This window comes from Tursiops truncatus, chromosome 5 (assembly GCF_011762595.2).
Source record: "Tursiops truncatus isolate mTurTru1 chromosome 5, mTurTru1.mat.Y, whole genome shotgun sequence".
NCBI lineage: Eukaryota > Metazoa > Chordata > Mammalia > Artiodactyla > Delphinidae > Tursiops > Tursiops truncatus.
In genome coordinates, this window is record NC_047038.1 from 28003531 (window position 1) to 28019123 (window position 15593).

The 15593-nt window shown below is 36.4% G+C and overlaps 2 protein-coding genes across 1 annotated transcript in view; one reads left to right on the top strand and one right to left on the bottom strand.

Moving 5' to 3' along the window:
- The window catches only part of LOC109548747 (uncharacterized), a 680792-nt gene that overhangs the window by 47679 nt on the left and 617520 nt on the right, over window positions 1-15593 (top strand).
- Window positions 356-15593, bottom strand: part of FAM241A (family with sequence similarity 241 member A) — a 40403-nt gene continuing 25165 nt past the window's right edge. The window contains exon 2 of the mRNA XM_004316926.4: window positions 356-5762. Within this exon, the coding sequence (XP_004316974.3) occupies window positions 5517-5762 (246 nt within the window). The 3' untranslated portion in view covers window positions 356-5516. The remainder of the gene's footprint in view (window positions 5763-15593) is intronic.

Sequence of the window (15593 nt, forward strand, 5' to 3'; positions counted from 1 at the left end):
AAACAAAAAACTTTAGCTGCTGAAAAGATAACAATTCAAATTTAATAAGCATACGAATGACCAAGTTCTGAATCTTAGCAGGCTCCTGCTAAGCTCCTTCAATAATTCTAATTTACACAGTAGTCAACAGAAAGAAGAAATACAATTTGGTTGTTATTGATCTAGATTTTCCCACTACTCTATTGCCTGGGAAGCTATACACATATCAGGCCTTGGCTTTCTGCTCCAGCAATATGGATGAGGAAAATAAGCTGTTTTCACTCTCAGGTGACAATTTCCAAACTTGATGTGGCAGCAGTTAACTGACAAGTAGAACACAATATAAGGAGTCAGAAGGGAGACTCAGAATGCAGGGTTGTGAAAGAGTATTATTTATTAGAAAGAATAACAAAGTATTTATTCTGGAGCCCAAAATACCAAGCTTACATACTTGAGAATTCCTGCTCACAATTCTGAGATTTTTAGAAAATTAAAGTTTAGTAAATAAAGGTCTATTGAAAAATACTGGAAAAATATGAAATATTTTTTATATGTTACTCAGGTAACATGAGTGACCCTATGCATTTTGGAGAAACAGTGATTCCACCAAGCACAGCACTGAAAATACATTTTCTCCTAAAAAAGGCAAGCATATAGTAGCAATACTGTATATGTATGCAAATAACAGCAATATTCTTCCATCAAAAGCGAATAAACTTTATAAATGATAACATATACATCAATCACTCTATGCACAATAAGTACATTTTTGGAGTCAAAAACCTCTAAAGTACAACCAACTCTAGATCTTCTGTTAATGCACTCTGGGGAGAGCATGAATAAATGAAGCTGATTTATTCATTTGACAAAGATTTTGAGCACATACTATATGTCAGGCATTGTTAGGCAGTGCAGTTATGAACACGAGAGACATGTTTTCTGCGGTGTGAAGCCTATTGGTTAATGGAAGAAGCTGACCATAAGCTTTTACAATATGTCAATAGCATGATAAATGCTGATAGGGGAAATACAGGGTTCTCTGAAAGCACGTGAAGTACCAAAACTGGATTTAAAAGAGTCAGAGAAGTTTTCCCCGGGGACGCGATGTCTAAATTGCGGCCTTACAGTCGTGGATATGTTGGTCAGTTTGGTAGGGAGGAGTTAAAGAAAGAAGGTAAAGTATGCACAGAGTCATGGGAGGGAGAAACACATCACTCAACTGAAAACAAAATCAGTATAGTGAATCTTGGAAAGAGAAGGTGGAAGTATAGAGAGGTGAGGTCTGTAAGAACCAGTTCATGAAGGACCTTGTAAAACATATTAAGGAGTAAGGATTTTATCATAATGGTAACAGGAAGCCATTGAAGAGATTTAGGCCAAGGAGATTAGAGTCACATTTTAGAAAGATTATTCTGATTATAAAGTGGAAAAACGAAGGCAGGAGACCAATGAGGATTCTGAGATAGCAATCTATGGATGGTGGCATGGACTAAGTGATACTGGGAATGGAGAGAAGTGGAAAGGTTAAAGATATTTTTAGGAAGTAAAAGAGCAGGGCTTGGTGACTGGTTACAATGCGGGCAGTGTAGGAGGGGATTTTGTCATTTGCTGAGACTGGAAACATAGGAAGAAGAAAAAGTTTGGGAGAAGGATGTTGAGTTCCTTTTTGGACATATTAAATTTGGGGTACTAAGGGATAAGCAAGTACAAATGTTGGGCAAGCAACTGAATGTATGAATCTTATATTCTGTATGGAACTCTCTGAACTGGAGATGTAGACTGGAGAGCTGTTAGTATGAAATGGTAACTGAAGCCATGGGAGTGGTGATACTGCCCAGGGCAAGGTGTAGAGAGATGAGAGAACCATCAAAACACCAAAAATTAAGGGTTGGGCAGAGAAATATGACTTACAAAATACACTTAAGTCCAGCAATAATACTGAAGCCGTAATTTGTACATTAGTTTATATTCTCCTTGGTCAAGTCCAGTACTAGAAGTCCTAATAGGTATGAAAGTCTTATTTGATTTTTTTCTCTTCTTTGACCTTGTAAAGCCATTAGTTTGCAATGAAAACATTTAAAATAAAGTGAAATCAATAAACTTTTGTAAAATAACTCAAAATAATCACAAACCAAACAAACAGTCCTTTATTGCTCAATACCTAGCTTTGATTATTTTGAGGTTAATACTTTACAACAGACCTTTACTTAGGCTGTAATTTGCCCTCTATCAGTTCTGTAACTGTTTCTTATTTCCTGATCATCTGGATAGTCTTTAATGGATTTGCAGATTAGTGATAGCCCGGAGAGATTTTCTCTGATCAAAATGTGATTAAACAGAGATATATGTGGTCAGAAGACACCCATGGTCCATAGTTCCCACATGGAAAAGATTCAAATACAGTTTCTGGATGGGTCCATGGGGATTTCCCTTAATATGCTTCCTTTATATTTGTAGGAGTAGAAATGGAAATGGGGCCTCTAGAGTGGCTAATCAGTGATGTGCTGGCATATGTTTAACAACTGGCTTGCTGGGAAAAAAGAGCCCTGATTTGTTGTGTTTGCCAGTTTTTATAGTGTAAATACTGCCCCCATACTCAATGACAAGCCACCAACTTGATGTCACTAAAGGCAGAGTAGGGATAAAATGTATGCAGTTGGCTCTTGCAAGCCAGTGAATGCTGGCTCCAGCACACTACTGGACCAAGAATGATCTGACTGGTGCCTAGGAACGGAAGAATGCCTTGTATATGACAGCTTAACATATGAGACAACTGAATTCTACAAAACTGAGTTTTTCCCTTAATGAAAATTGATTTATTCAACTATAGTCAGTTTACTTGTAGGTCTTGACCGTTTCCCTTTGAATCGAGGGCTGGTGGTATGAGTGATATATACACTAATCTAGTAATGCAGCCTTGTAACTTTTATCTCTTTATTCATAGCAGTACTGGTTTCTAAAACTGGCTCGTATCTGAGATTGAAATGATGGAGAGTCATTTTTTCTCCTCCCCCTCACTTTTTTTTGGCCTCACTGCGCGTCATGTGGGATTGAACCTGGGCCCCCTGCAGTGGAAGCACGGAGTCTTAAGCACTGGACCACCAGGGAAGTCCCTGAGAACCATTTTTGAACAAATTCCTTATACCAGTGGTCCCCAACCTTTTTGGCGCCAGAGACCGGTTTTGTGAAAGCCTTTTCTTCCATGGACAGGGTGAGGCGGGTGGCAATGGTTCAGGCGGTAATGTGAGCGATGGTTCAGGCGGTAGTGCGTCGCGGCAGACGAAGCTTCGTTCACTCGCCCGCTGCTCGCCTCCTGCTGTTCCTAACAGGCCCCCGACTGTACCGGTCTGTGGCCCATGGGTTGGGGACCCCTGCCTTATATCATGAAGCAAAGAAATGACCAGTTTCTTTTCATTTCAAGATATCAGTATAATTTGCATTCTGTTATATTTCATAAGAGAAAATATTTTATTTCCATCAAATGAGCAAAGTTTGTTTTTTCCCTATAAAAGCAAATAATTTGATGGTATACTGCTCTAATAATATATGCCAAAAGAATAGCAGCAAAATATCTCATTTCTTTATAGAATTTAATATATATTCTATTAACAGCAGTGTGTAGATGCATAGTATTTGACCGTATACTAAATAATTACAATTAAAACTTACTTTTAAAATATTTTCAATATTAGGCACTGGTGGAACCAGAGCTTTTATTATGCATACTATATCTTTTTACATTCCAAAAGGAAATTAAAATTCTTAGTAGTATTAGAAAAGAATACACTTTTTAATATTGAATGCAGATATACAAAATCTCATGACTTCTATTAAAAACCTCTCAATTCTACTGGACACAAATAAAGACACCTTTTCAAATAACTCGCACTTATGCCAGGTTCTATAAAATATTCTATAAAAATATTACAAATCCAATAAAAACACAATAATATAGTACAAAGTCTTTTTTTTAAGTCAAACTTTAAAAGTTCTGTATTTATACAAATGCACAATACTTTTTAGTGCCCTCTGACTGGTATTGTTGGTTCAGGATGATCTAATTTTAGAAATCTAAATTGAACATTTTCATCATTTTTCTGCTTCGGAATGGAAGACACTGAGAACTTATAGAATAAATTTTAAAACTAGGATTGGATAAAAACTTTATAAAGTAGAATAGTAAACACATTACACACTTTAGTTATTGCCCTGCCAAAGATAAAAATGCTCCATTGTTCCATTTTTCCTCTATTTAACTTAAATGTCTAGATAATTATCTTCACTACCTATCGTTTGTCTACATAGAAAGTCTTTCAGATGAAAGTGTAAAGATTTTAGATTCTCTAACAAAATCCAAAATATCAGTAAGCCATTTTCATTTTCTAAGTATATTGAAAGAAATGCTTATTTCAATATAAAACCCCAAAGTGCTGAATTAAGACACATTAATAACATGCCTGGCCAATTACTATCTTGGCTTTAGCCTTAGAAGAATATTATACAATTGGCTGCTGAGTTCCAAATTTAAGCATTTGGTTTTATACTGTAATACTGTACTTTCTAATACAGATATCAAAGAAAATGAGATGTTTTTTTTTTTAAGAAATAGTAAATAATTTCAGCCATAATACAAATCAATTTTGGGGGGAAAAATATCCATGTCAAGATAGGAAATAGATTTTTAAAATCTTAGAATAATTGCTATAAAAGAACTAAAAAATATAAATTTCTGAAAAAAATACACTGAAAATGCCTCTCTAGGAAAAAAATACACAACTGGTTAGATACAAGAAAATATTCATTACCATGGGGTACAGCCAACTATGAACCTGGCTTATGAGACTTTAAAAATTCACAAAAAGTAATTAGCACCAAAACTGTCTAAAACTCCAAATGACATACTGAAGTGATTCTAAGCCCAAATATTACATTATAAAAAAGTTACATTTAACTTGGGAAGTTTCCTCAGCAATAATAAATATATTTCTTTTCAATCTTTAGAAAATGTGCTAGCTTTACTGATTTTCATCAAAATATTAAGTTAGTATATAGAAGTTATCATTTATATTGGTTTGGGCTAAGCAGGGACAATGGAAGTTCAAATTATTTCCCAGATAATATGGGTTTATTTGGTGGGGGTAGGTGGGGAGCAGTTCTCCAATTACAACTTATTTTTAGCTGCTTGTTTCATCCTTTTTCTTCTAAAATGTTTTAGAACATTTAGAAGAGTGAACAGGGGAACATTCCCTGCTCACTTTTTGGTGTTATTCAAGATTTGGCATGGGAATAGGAGTGTTTAAAAGTGGGCACAGATCACAGTAGTTAAACAAGAGTTATGAATAAGCTACAAAATATATATTCAACCCTGTTATAATCGAGTTGAGTTTAATTTTATAACAACATCAACTTATAAATTTAATTACAAAACAGCACACAATTTGAAACAAGGCAAAATTTTCAGCCTTTATGTGTGAAATACATAACTTCACTAATTATATATATGGCTGCCAAATGTCAGTAGTTCATTCGGCCATATTTTACTGTTGCACATAAATAATGACAAGGCAAAGAATAGCAACTAGTCCAAGGGCTGGTAGGCCAAGGAACCACAGCATAAGCCAAAAGAAAATGACTATTACTGGTTCTACAATTTGGTCTCCAAAATACATCCTTGTAAAGCCCATGTTGATGAGGTTTTTGTTCAGTTCACCAAAAAGTGTTCCCATCTTTTTGTAGTCATCTCCAACAGGCTCGCCAGTGGGGTTTTGTGATTCTTCAATATCCTTAAAAAAACAGAACAAGACAAAACAAAACATAAACATAAAATGAGAAATAGGTGAAGGTCTTTAAGAATAATGACTATCTCACAGTTCTTCTTTATCTTCCAAAGTATGTACTGGGCACACTTCTGATAATTATTCAATAACACTTGGGGATGTTCCTTTTGATTGTCATCAAAAACAGAGGCAGGCTCTGATTGCTCTGTCCTGGTAAATAAGCCTCTTTTTTAGTCCATTCCTTTGACACTAAGACTTTAAGGAACCCAGCCTCAGCTGACTGGAGCAGGGCTTGCTGCTACTATTGAGCCATCCTCAGGTATTACAGCTGTGATCTTTCAGTTTTAGCTGGGGAGCTAAGAACACTTAAGTGTAGGTCCTTGCGTAGTTTCCTGTCCAGATTCTATAGATGTCCTAAATGTTTCTTATTAATCTCATCAGGAGAAACATATAGTCTCCAAATAGGAATCATTTTGTAATATAAGCCCAAAAATCTACCTAGATATCAGTCGCCTAGAAAATATCCATCTGTACCCAATTATAGATACCAAAAATTAAGTACTATTTCTATTACCTCTCAGTCTTACTACAATTATGGTCTTTATGTCAGTTAATTAAGTTACTATCTCTCAGCTTCAATCCCACCCTTTGGAATTCTGGAAACAATCTGTCTCCCTGTTAGGCTCTGCCAATAGAGGAACTAGAGAGACACTGCACAGCTGGAGGAGGAAGGGATTTGCTCTTTCCTTGTTTGCCTCTCATGGGTTTCTTGATCCTGTCAGTCTCTAGTCATAGTTCACTCTGGCAGTAGTAGGTCCTTCCGGTAGCAGCCACTGATCTCAATTTAGTGGCTTCCCAACACTTGCAGAACCAATCTCAATGTGCCTTCTTGAGACACCAGATCAAACTTGTGGGTTCCTTTTCCTCAGATATCTGGTTCCCAAGGCCTATGGTGTCTCTCCTTTGAGCTCAGAAACACCAGCACCAGGTGAGCAGTGATCAGTTCTTGGAGGTCTGAGTTTCAGCTGCATGGGATGGGGCCGTCCCCAGTCTTCTCAGTTTTAGTATTCTACCTCTCTTCTTTACTCCCTCAGGCCCAGGAGTGGTTGCTGCTTCCTGCTGTTACTGTCTGTGGCCCTCTAGCCTACTTTAGTGCAGTGGTTTTTAAAATTTAGTATAAGTTACGATCCCTTGGAGGGCTTTTAAAGCATGGACTGCTGGCCCACTGCCAGGGTTTCTGATTTAGTAAGCCATGAGTGGGGTTTGGAGTCTGAGAATTTGTACTTCTAGCAGGTTCCAGGGGATGCTTATGATGCTGTCTTTTTACCATCTTTTGAATATCACTGCCTTAATGTTTTTGCCTTTTCTATTCTTCAATGCCTACTTAACAATTCTTTTTTACATTTTTATTGGAGTATAATTGGTTTACAATGGTGTGTTAGTTTCTGCTTTATAACAAAGTGAATCAGTTATACATATGTTCCCATATCTCTTCCCTCTTGCGTCTCCCTCCCTCCCACCCTCCCTATCCCACCCCTCTAGGCGGTCACAAAGCACTGAGCTGATCTCCCTGTGCTATGCGGCTGCTTCCCACTAGCTATCTATTTTACGTTTGGTACTGTATGTATGTCCATTCCACTCTCTCGCTTTGTCACAGCTTACCCTTCCCCCTCCCCATATCCTCAAGTCCATTCTCTAGTAGGTCTGTGTCTTTATTCCTGTCTTACCCCTAGGTTCTTCATGACATTTTTTTCTCTTAAATTCCATATATATGTGTTAGCATACGGCATTTGTCTTTCTCTTTCTGACTTACTTCACTCTGTATGACAGACTCTACGTCCATCCACCTCATTACAAATAGCTCAATTTCGTTTCTTTTTATGGCTGAGTAATATTCCGTTGTACATATGTGCCACATCTTCTTTATCCATTCATCCGATGATGGACACTTAGGTTGTTTCCAACAATTCTTTATATTAGATTATCTTTGTTAAAATAATTGGTATAGTTTCCCTCTCTTCACTAGCCCCTAATGCAGTCACAAAAGAAAAACTGTCATGTAGATGACATAGTTGTAATTATAATTTATTAAACCTAATTTCTTTTAGGAGTGATGATTCAAATCAGTAATTATTTATTGAACATATACTTGCTCATAGTAGGTGCAAGGTAGAAAATTACTCATGTGTAAAAAGAAGACTTTAGGTATAGGGTTTCACATAATAACAGGTAAGTATTAAATGCCATTAATTTTGCTGTCTATGCCAAACATAGTTAATTATCTTAACTTGAGGCACTCTTCAAACACATGAATCAAACTTAGATTCCTTTAGTAGAAACCAAAGCTTAACCATTTCAGTAATCAGTACGTAAATAACTAAAAATATTTTTTCGTTTAAAAAAATGCCTTATTTTCTGTTCTACATACACAGTTTAAGGAAAGAGAGTGAAAAAATCTAACTTTATTCGCCATAGTCAGAAAAAATGATTTTCAATATGATTTTAAGGTGGTGTTTTCCCATATAACAGTAATTTGTGTAGCACACAGTGTCATTGGTGTTGTGGAAAAATGAGACTCAAAGGGGCATCACTGTTAAGTCTATATTATAAGTTTAAGCCAGAATTATTTTTGAGTTAACAAGTACATATAATTTAATAAATCACTTTCGGATTTCCATTTCCACCAAAAAAAGAGAAAAACCAAATGTTGTAGAGATATCTGGAGAGTTCAGATTTAGTCTCCCAACACTTCAAGTGAATGACCTTGACCAAGTTACTTCATTTTCCTGAGCTTCAGTTTTCTAATCCATAAAATGGGATTTATATGAACCCCTTTTGATACTGATAATACCCTCTTGAATTATAATTTGTTAACCTTTCCTTATTTTTTGTATTTTAACTTCTAAGTTATCTTTTCCTTCACTGATGTGCTGTAATCAATTTTATGTTTCTCAGCTTCTCATACTTTTCTATGTGTTCCATGATAATATACTATATTAAAAAAGAAAAACAAAAATCTTGTTCTTTCCTGAGATTAAGGCTTTCTTTTCTTTAGGACAGAACTTGAACAGTTCTTGATTTAGTTTGTAATTCTTCTGGTCCCTCAACTCTCTCTTCTACTCCAGTGTCTAGCATTGCTGGTATCATTTTTGGCCTCTTTTTTTTAATTAAAGTTTTTTTTTCTTTTTTACCACCTCTAATTTCTTTTAATCTATGCACTTATTGTACTTTGGGGTTTTCTGTTGTTACTGAAGCTTTTTAAGACTTTTTCAGTATTTTTGTGGTTTTAGTACAAAGCAAGTACCCTAATCTGAAATGGTTCTTTCTGAAGATTTCTTTGAATTCTTTTACAAACTGCTTGTGGGTTTTTCAGGGGAAGAGGCAGGTGTTGCAATGCTTATTTAACTCCTAGAGGCCAGGTGGGGAGGCAGCAGTTAATCATATCATCTCAGATCCTGGGAGCAGCTGGGGGGACTGAGAAGGGAAGTAGAAGGCCTAATAAGGACTGGCCTAGGCGTGCTGTGGCAGCCTGCCGCTTCTTTTTTTAATATGAAAAATTTCAAACACACAGAATTAGAGAAAATAGTACAATGAACCCCTAAATACCTATCAACCAGATTAAATAATTACTAAAAATTTGCCACTTTACTGAAGCACTTCTTAATCTGGGCAATCTAAAGGAGAGGAAAAAAGTAAAGTCACTAGAAGAATGCCTAAAAGCGGCATATGTTCACAAATGAAGTTCTGTGGAAACATCAAAGATATCCAGCAATGAACTGGATGGGGGTTTGAATAATCCTAGAGGAAAGACACTTAAAAACATGGAAAAGAAAATAGGCAGCATTCTTAAATCACTGGCATTACAGTTAATCTCATTACAGTATTTTCTGTATCAGTAAATATTTGTTGAATAGATGGAGAGAATTTATCATGTGTCTGGCAAGCATTAAAGCAATATCTTGATAGGTTTTCTACCTGCTCCACTTTTTGCCAAACAAAAGATGGTCTCATTTTTCCAAAGTATTATTTATTATAGTAATCTCAAAACATTGTATCAATTTTTATGGAATTAGCAGTCCTTTTTGGTTGTGGATATTAATAAGCATCCATTCACTCTTTCCTCTTTCCTATTTGAACCTTAATCCAGTCTGCATTCTTTATGTGAGGAAAATCCCATCTACAGCTTCAGAGGTGATGGGTCTAAGAGTAATCCCCTTCCCTTCACTAGAAGCTGGCTTTTGGAAAGGCCATGTGATCTACTTTGGAATGATGACTTTTGTGGGTTTTCTGGGAAAATTCTTCCTAGCTCTTCTGATACAACTTTGGAAAGTGATCCTTATTCTATTTCTCCACATACAGAGCTTAGGTAGAGAGAATTTACTGTATTTGTATTAATTTTCTATTGGTGCCATACAAAATTACTACAAATTTAGTGGCTTAAAACAACACAAATGTATCACTTTATAGTTCTGCAGGTTAGAAGTTATGTCATCAGGATTGTGTTTCTTTCTGAAGGCTCTAGGAGAGGATCTATTTCTCTACCTTTTCTAGCTGCTAGAGGAGGTCCATATTGCTTGGCTCCTCGTCCCCTTCCTCTGTCTTCAAAGCCAGCAATGTTGCAGCTCTCAGACCATCCTTCTGTAGTTAACTTTTCCCTCTGACCACAGCAGGGGAAGGTTCTCTGTTTTTAAGAACTCATGTGATTAGGTCTAGTCCAGTTAGATAATCCAGGATCATTTCCCCATCTCAAAGTCCTTAAATTTGATCACATCTACAAAAATCTCTTTTGCCATGTAAGGTATCATATTCATAGGTACTAAGGATTAAGATGTGGACATCTTTGGGGGGGGTGGGGAGAAACCGTTATTCTGTGCACCACAATATTTAATTTTAAAATTATTTCTTTTTATATCTATTCTTACTATCTTTGTTAGGAAAGGTCACGTCATTCAAGGCAAAAACCATATCATATAGTACTAACATGAGTACTTAGTATAGTGCATTGTGCCTGGCCCATTGTAGGCTCATAATAAATATTAGTTGAATAAACAATAGAAATATTCTATAATAACATATCAGGTAAAAAACAACTCAAAAAATAAAAACAAACTTTACATGTAACATAAATTATTTTATTTTCCCCATGAGTACAGTTGTGAATTTGTTCAAATATTTGTAAATAAGTTCTAGATTTAGATTATAAGGTATGGGAGCTGTTAGCTAAAATTCACATGCTCAGTTCAATTCCTAAACCACTGCATTTTAAGAGCAGAGGCTAATATGAACGGATGAGTTCTTGAGTCCTTGGCTCACTCTCAGATGTGTGTAATTTTCAGAGTAATAGTAGTGGTGGTACTATTGTTAACGGTATAGTAGAAAAGCTAACACTCAGTGCTTACTATATGGCAGGGACTGTGTTGTGCATGTATTCTCTTGTTTAGTCTTTCCAACAGGCTGTGAGGGAGGCACTGTTATTTTCACCATCTGCAGATAAGGCAACTAACTTGCAGCAGAGTTAAATGTCTGGCCATTGACTTATACTTAGTAACTGAAGGAGCTGTGATATGAACTCAGACATTCTTACTCCAGAGACAACACCATTAATCCCTATGTTATACTCCCTCCAGTTATTATTATATTATTAATAGCTAGCAGCTGTCTAATGCTGCAGAGAGAAATATTGATCTCTGAAAAAAGACAAGCTATGTAAGCACATTTTCATTTTTCATAGAAAGAGTACACTTAACATAGTGAAATCAACATCAGTATCTTTTTTGCATTACATCTTTTTTCAGTTTACACTTGAAGGTGAGTTTATCAAGCACAAAACTTGCTCAAACTTTAATTTTCATCTTATATAAAAATTTAAACAAGGTAAAGCTATTTGCAGCAGTTTAGCAAATTTTTCATAGCCTTTTCAGTATTGATTAGAATTCAGATTCAAATGTGAGGAAAAAAAAAAAAAAGACTCCAAGCAAGAATGAGGAGATAGGCTTGGCCGAGTTGCAATTAGGCAAAAATCCAACCAACCAACCAAACACACACACACAAACACTTCACACATAAAATAAACCAATGCAAAGTGCAGATGGCATTTCCCCCCTGTTCTAACATTAGTCACTTTGTGTCTTTGCCAAATTTTATTCTTTGTATGTGAGGTCCCAATGGAAGAATATTTGTCAAATGTACAGTTTCCTTCATGATCATATGATAGTACTGACTATGACATACACATTAAAAAGTGTTCTCAGCAAAATAGTGATATTATTTTTGTCCATAATTAATGACATAGGGGTGTTATAATTGATTGAAAATCCTTCTTTAAAAATATGCAAAATTAGTGATGAGAAATTAAAGGTGGGGACTTCCCTGGTGGTGCAGTTGTTAAGAATCCGCCTGCCAAGGCAGGGGACACGGGTTCCATCCCTAGTCCGGGAAGATCCCACAGGCCACACAGCAACTAAGCCCATGTGCCACAACTACTGAGCCTGCGCTCTAGGGCCTGCGAGCCACAACTACTGAGCCCTCGTGCCACAACCACTGAAGCCTGTGTGCCTAGAGCCTGTGCTCTGCAACAAGAGAAGCCACCGCAATGAGAAGCTGGTACACCGAAATGAAGAGTAGCCCCTGCTCGCTGCAACTAGAGAAAGCCCGTGTGCAGCAACGAAGACTCAACGCAGCCAAAAATAAATAAATAAATTTATTTTTAAAAAAAGAAATTAAAGGTGAACCCTTAAATAATCATAGGATTATTAAGAGCAAAGGGTCCTTAAAGATAATTTAAACAAAGCCTCTTACTTCAGAAACAAGAAATAAGAGGTTAAGTCACACAGCTTATTAACAAAAAACAAAGGCTTTGGAAGCAAGGTGGACAGATTCAAATCTTTCTCTGTCACTTATACAAGGCAAATTACTTAACCACTGACCCTCAGTTTCCCCAGGTATGAAAGGAGCATATTAATATCTACCTCATAGGGTTGTGATAATAAAATGAGGAAGCAGATAAAAAGCTTTTAGAATAGATACAACAGTCATTCAGTATATGGTAACTAATATTACTACAGTTTTGGTAGAATTTATGTCTTGTGATTTTAACTTCTATTCTCTTTCTATTGTAACATGCTGCCTGAGACAATTAATACCTTATGATCACCTTTCTTGTGATAATCAAATTCAGTTGTATTTTTCTTCAAGTGTTACGACACTTTCATTATATAGAAGTTGAGGTGGGATGTTTTCTATGGCACATCCTTACCTGTGGGACAATCTGTGCACATTAGTATGGCAGAGCCTCTTATTTACTTTAAGAAGAGTACAAGCTACATTCTATAAACAGGCTTTCACTGAGTGGGTGACAATTTAAGATTCACTTTCAGCTGTTTTCCCGAGTGCAGTATTGGAAGTCTGCTGTTTTTGCCTGTCTGATTTTTATGCTACTTTCTTCTGCAGGTATCACCTTGATTTAACTTTGGGAAAACCCTCCCCAACCCACTCTTGGTTCATGTGTTTTGGTTGAATGTGTGCCCATTCCCCAGTTCCAGGCCTGAACAATCAGAACATTTCATTTCCTTGGGCATATGATTAGTTAAGGAATGAGCATGTGACCCAAGACAGGCCAATGAAAGCTCTACCTGAGACTTTTGCTGCAACAATTGAAAAAGTGACATTTTTTTCCCCCCACTGATATTGGTTAGCTGGCAAAATGGAGGGCATCTTATTGGGTTGGCCAAAAAGTTCATTTGGTTTTAAGTAAAAATAAAAGACACATTTTTCATTTTTACCAAGAACTTTATTGAACAACATACTCATTAACCAAACTTTTTGGCCAACCCACTATTACAATGAGGAGAAAGCTGGCTATGAATGAAGCTAATATAAAGTAAAGCCAAGAAATTACATAGTTGATGTTGTTTGAATACTTGAATCCAGTTAGGGCATCTACCTGTTTTTTTTTGTTGTTGTTGTTGTTTTTTAATAACATGAGCCAGTAAATTCCTATTTTGCAAAACCTAGTAAAAGTTGAATTTTTGTTGCTTGGAACTAAGAGTTCGGACTATAGATGATGATGATTATGATGATAAAAAGTAGTAATAGCTACCATTAGGGACTTCCCTGGCGGGCCAGTGGTTAAGACTCTACACTTCCAATGCAGGGCATGCGGGTTCAATCCCTGGTCAGGGAACTAAGGTCCCACATGCTGCACAGTGCAGGCAAAAAAAAGGGCCTGAAACTTGGAGGCAGAAGTAGGGTTTGGGACTTCCCTGGTGGTCCAGTGGTTATGACTCCATGCTCCCAGTGCAGAGGGCATGGGTTCGATCCCTGGTTGGGGAACTAAGTTCCCACATGCCATGCAGCCAAAAAAAAAAAAAAAAAAAAAAAGTAGTAATAACTACCATTAACTGAATGTTTTCTACTGCTAGATATTGTGTTAAGCACTTTACATTCATTATGCCATCTAATTATTATTTATTATAATAAGTATTACTAGTTAATTTCGAAGCCTGTGTTTTTAACTATAGTGCTCAAGAACTTCCTCATTAATTTGGTCTTATTGCTACTAGCAATAATTAACATGAAGAATGTATTAATAATATTAAAAATAATAATGGGGGTTATGCAAGTAGAAATTTTTAGATATAACTTTCTAAAAGTGTTTAAAAACTACGTAAGAATACATGGATAAATGGTTATTGTATTCAGATAACACGAATACAGAGTAAAGACTAAGATGCTGATTTCTCCTTGCCACTTTAGGTTAACCTTCCCTAGCTATCAAGCAGAGCCAGCCTCAGTAACCCAAGCCCATGGAAATCATAACTGGGAAGGTAAATTTATTTTGGTATACATTTCAAGATGTGCATACTGAGCAAAAGTATTTTTGGATAGCACATAGTAGTCTGTGAACTGAGGTTTATTAAATGAATGAAGAAACAAATGAATGAATGAACAACTCCTAAATCTTCTTGCTGCAACCTCTTCTCCTTTCAACTTGTTCACTCAACTGTAGGTTTCCCCTGCTATCCAAAAGTAAAGTGTTCCTATAAAAGCTTTCGTAAACCGAAATGGTGTAAAGCAAAGAAGCAATTATCTTAGGGCACGTCTTGCTAATGGATACACAAAACAAAATGAGAAAAAGCACAGATGCTCACAGACACAGTTCAAAACTATGGTGGCCTGATGCTGAGATGCTGAGTGTAGTTACTGGGGAAGGAGCTTGATGTTGTCACTCTAGCTACTTGGGATGTGTGCTGCCTCTCTAACTTGCTACAAAACAAATGCTGAATGCTATTTTTGCTTTACACCTTTTTTTCTTAAAAGTAAAAATCCTCTTTGGATTTCTTTTGCTTATCGAAAACAGGTACAAACTAATGTAGGTCTTTCATAAAAGTGAAGTGGCAGAAAGCAAATTTTCGAAAGCAGGGAATACCTGTACTCCCACTGTTTTTCAACTTCCCTGGGATTGTAGTCCCATCTCTAACTTCTCTCAATCCACTAGCCCTCTTCTTCACTTTTCACATTCAGCTTGATTTCTATGATGCAAAGTTTAAAAAACTTTAATAAAACTCCTTTGTCTAATAGGGGAAACCCTAATCTTAGAGTAACAACTATTTTCTATGTCTGCACCTGAGTACCTGTGGTGCTAGAGAAAGTCACACCATAGGGTGCCAAGAGTTTATGACAACCCCAAACAGATCTTCAAGTACATTCCTACTTCATTTCTCTGCTCTACTCTTTTTGTTTTGGGGTTTTTTTTTTGCTCTCTACACAGGGCTGTTTCAAATCTCTTTTAAAAATCTTGAACTGCCTCCTACTCCTCTCTTTATCCCTCTCCTCCAG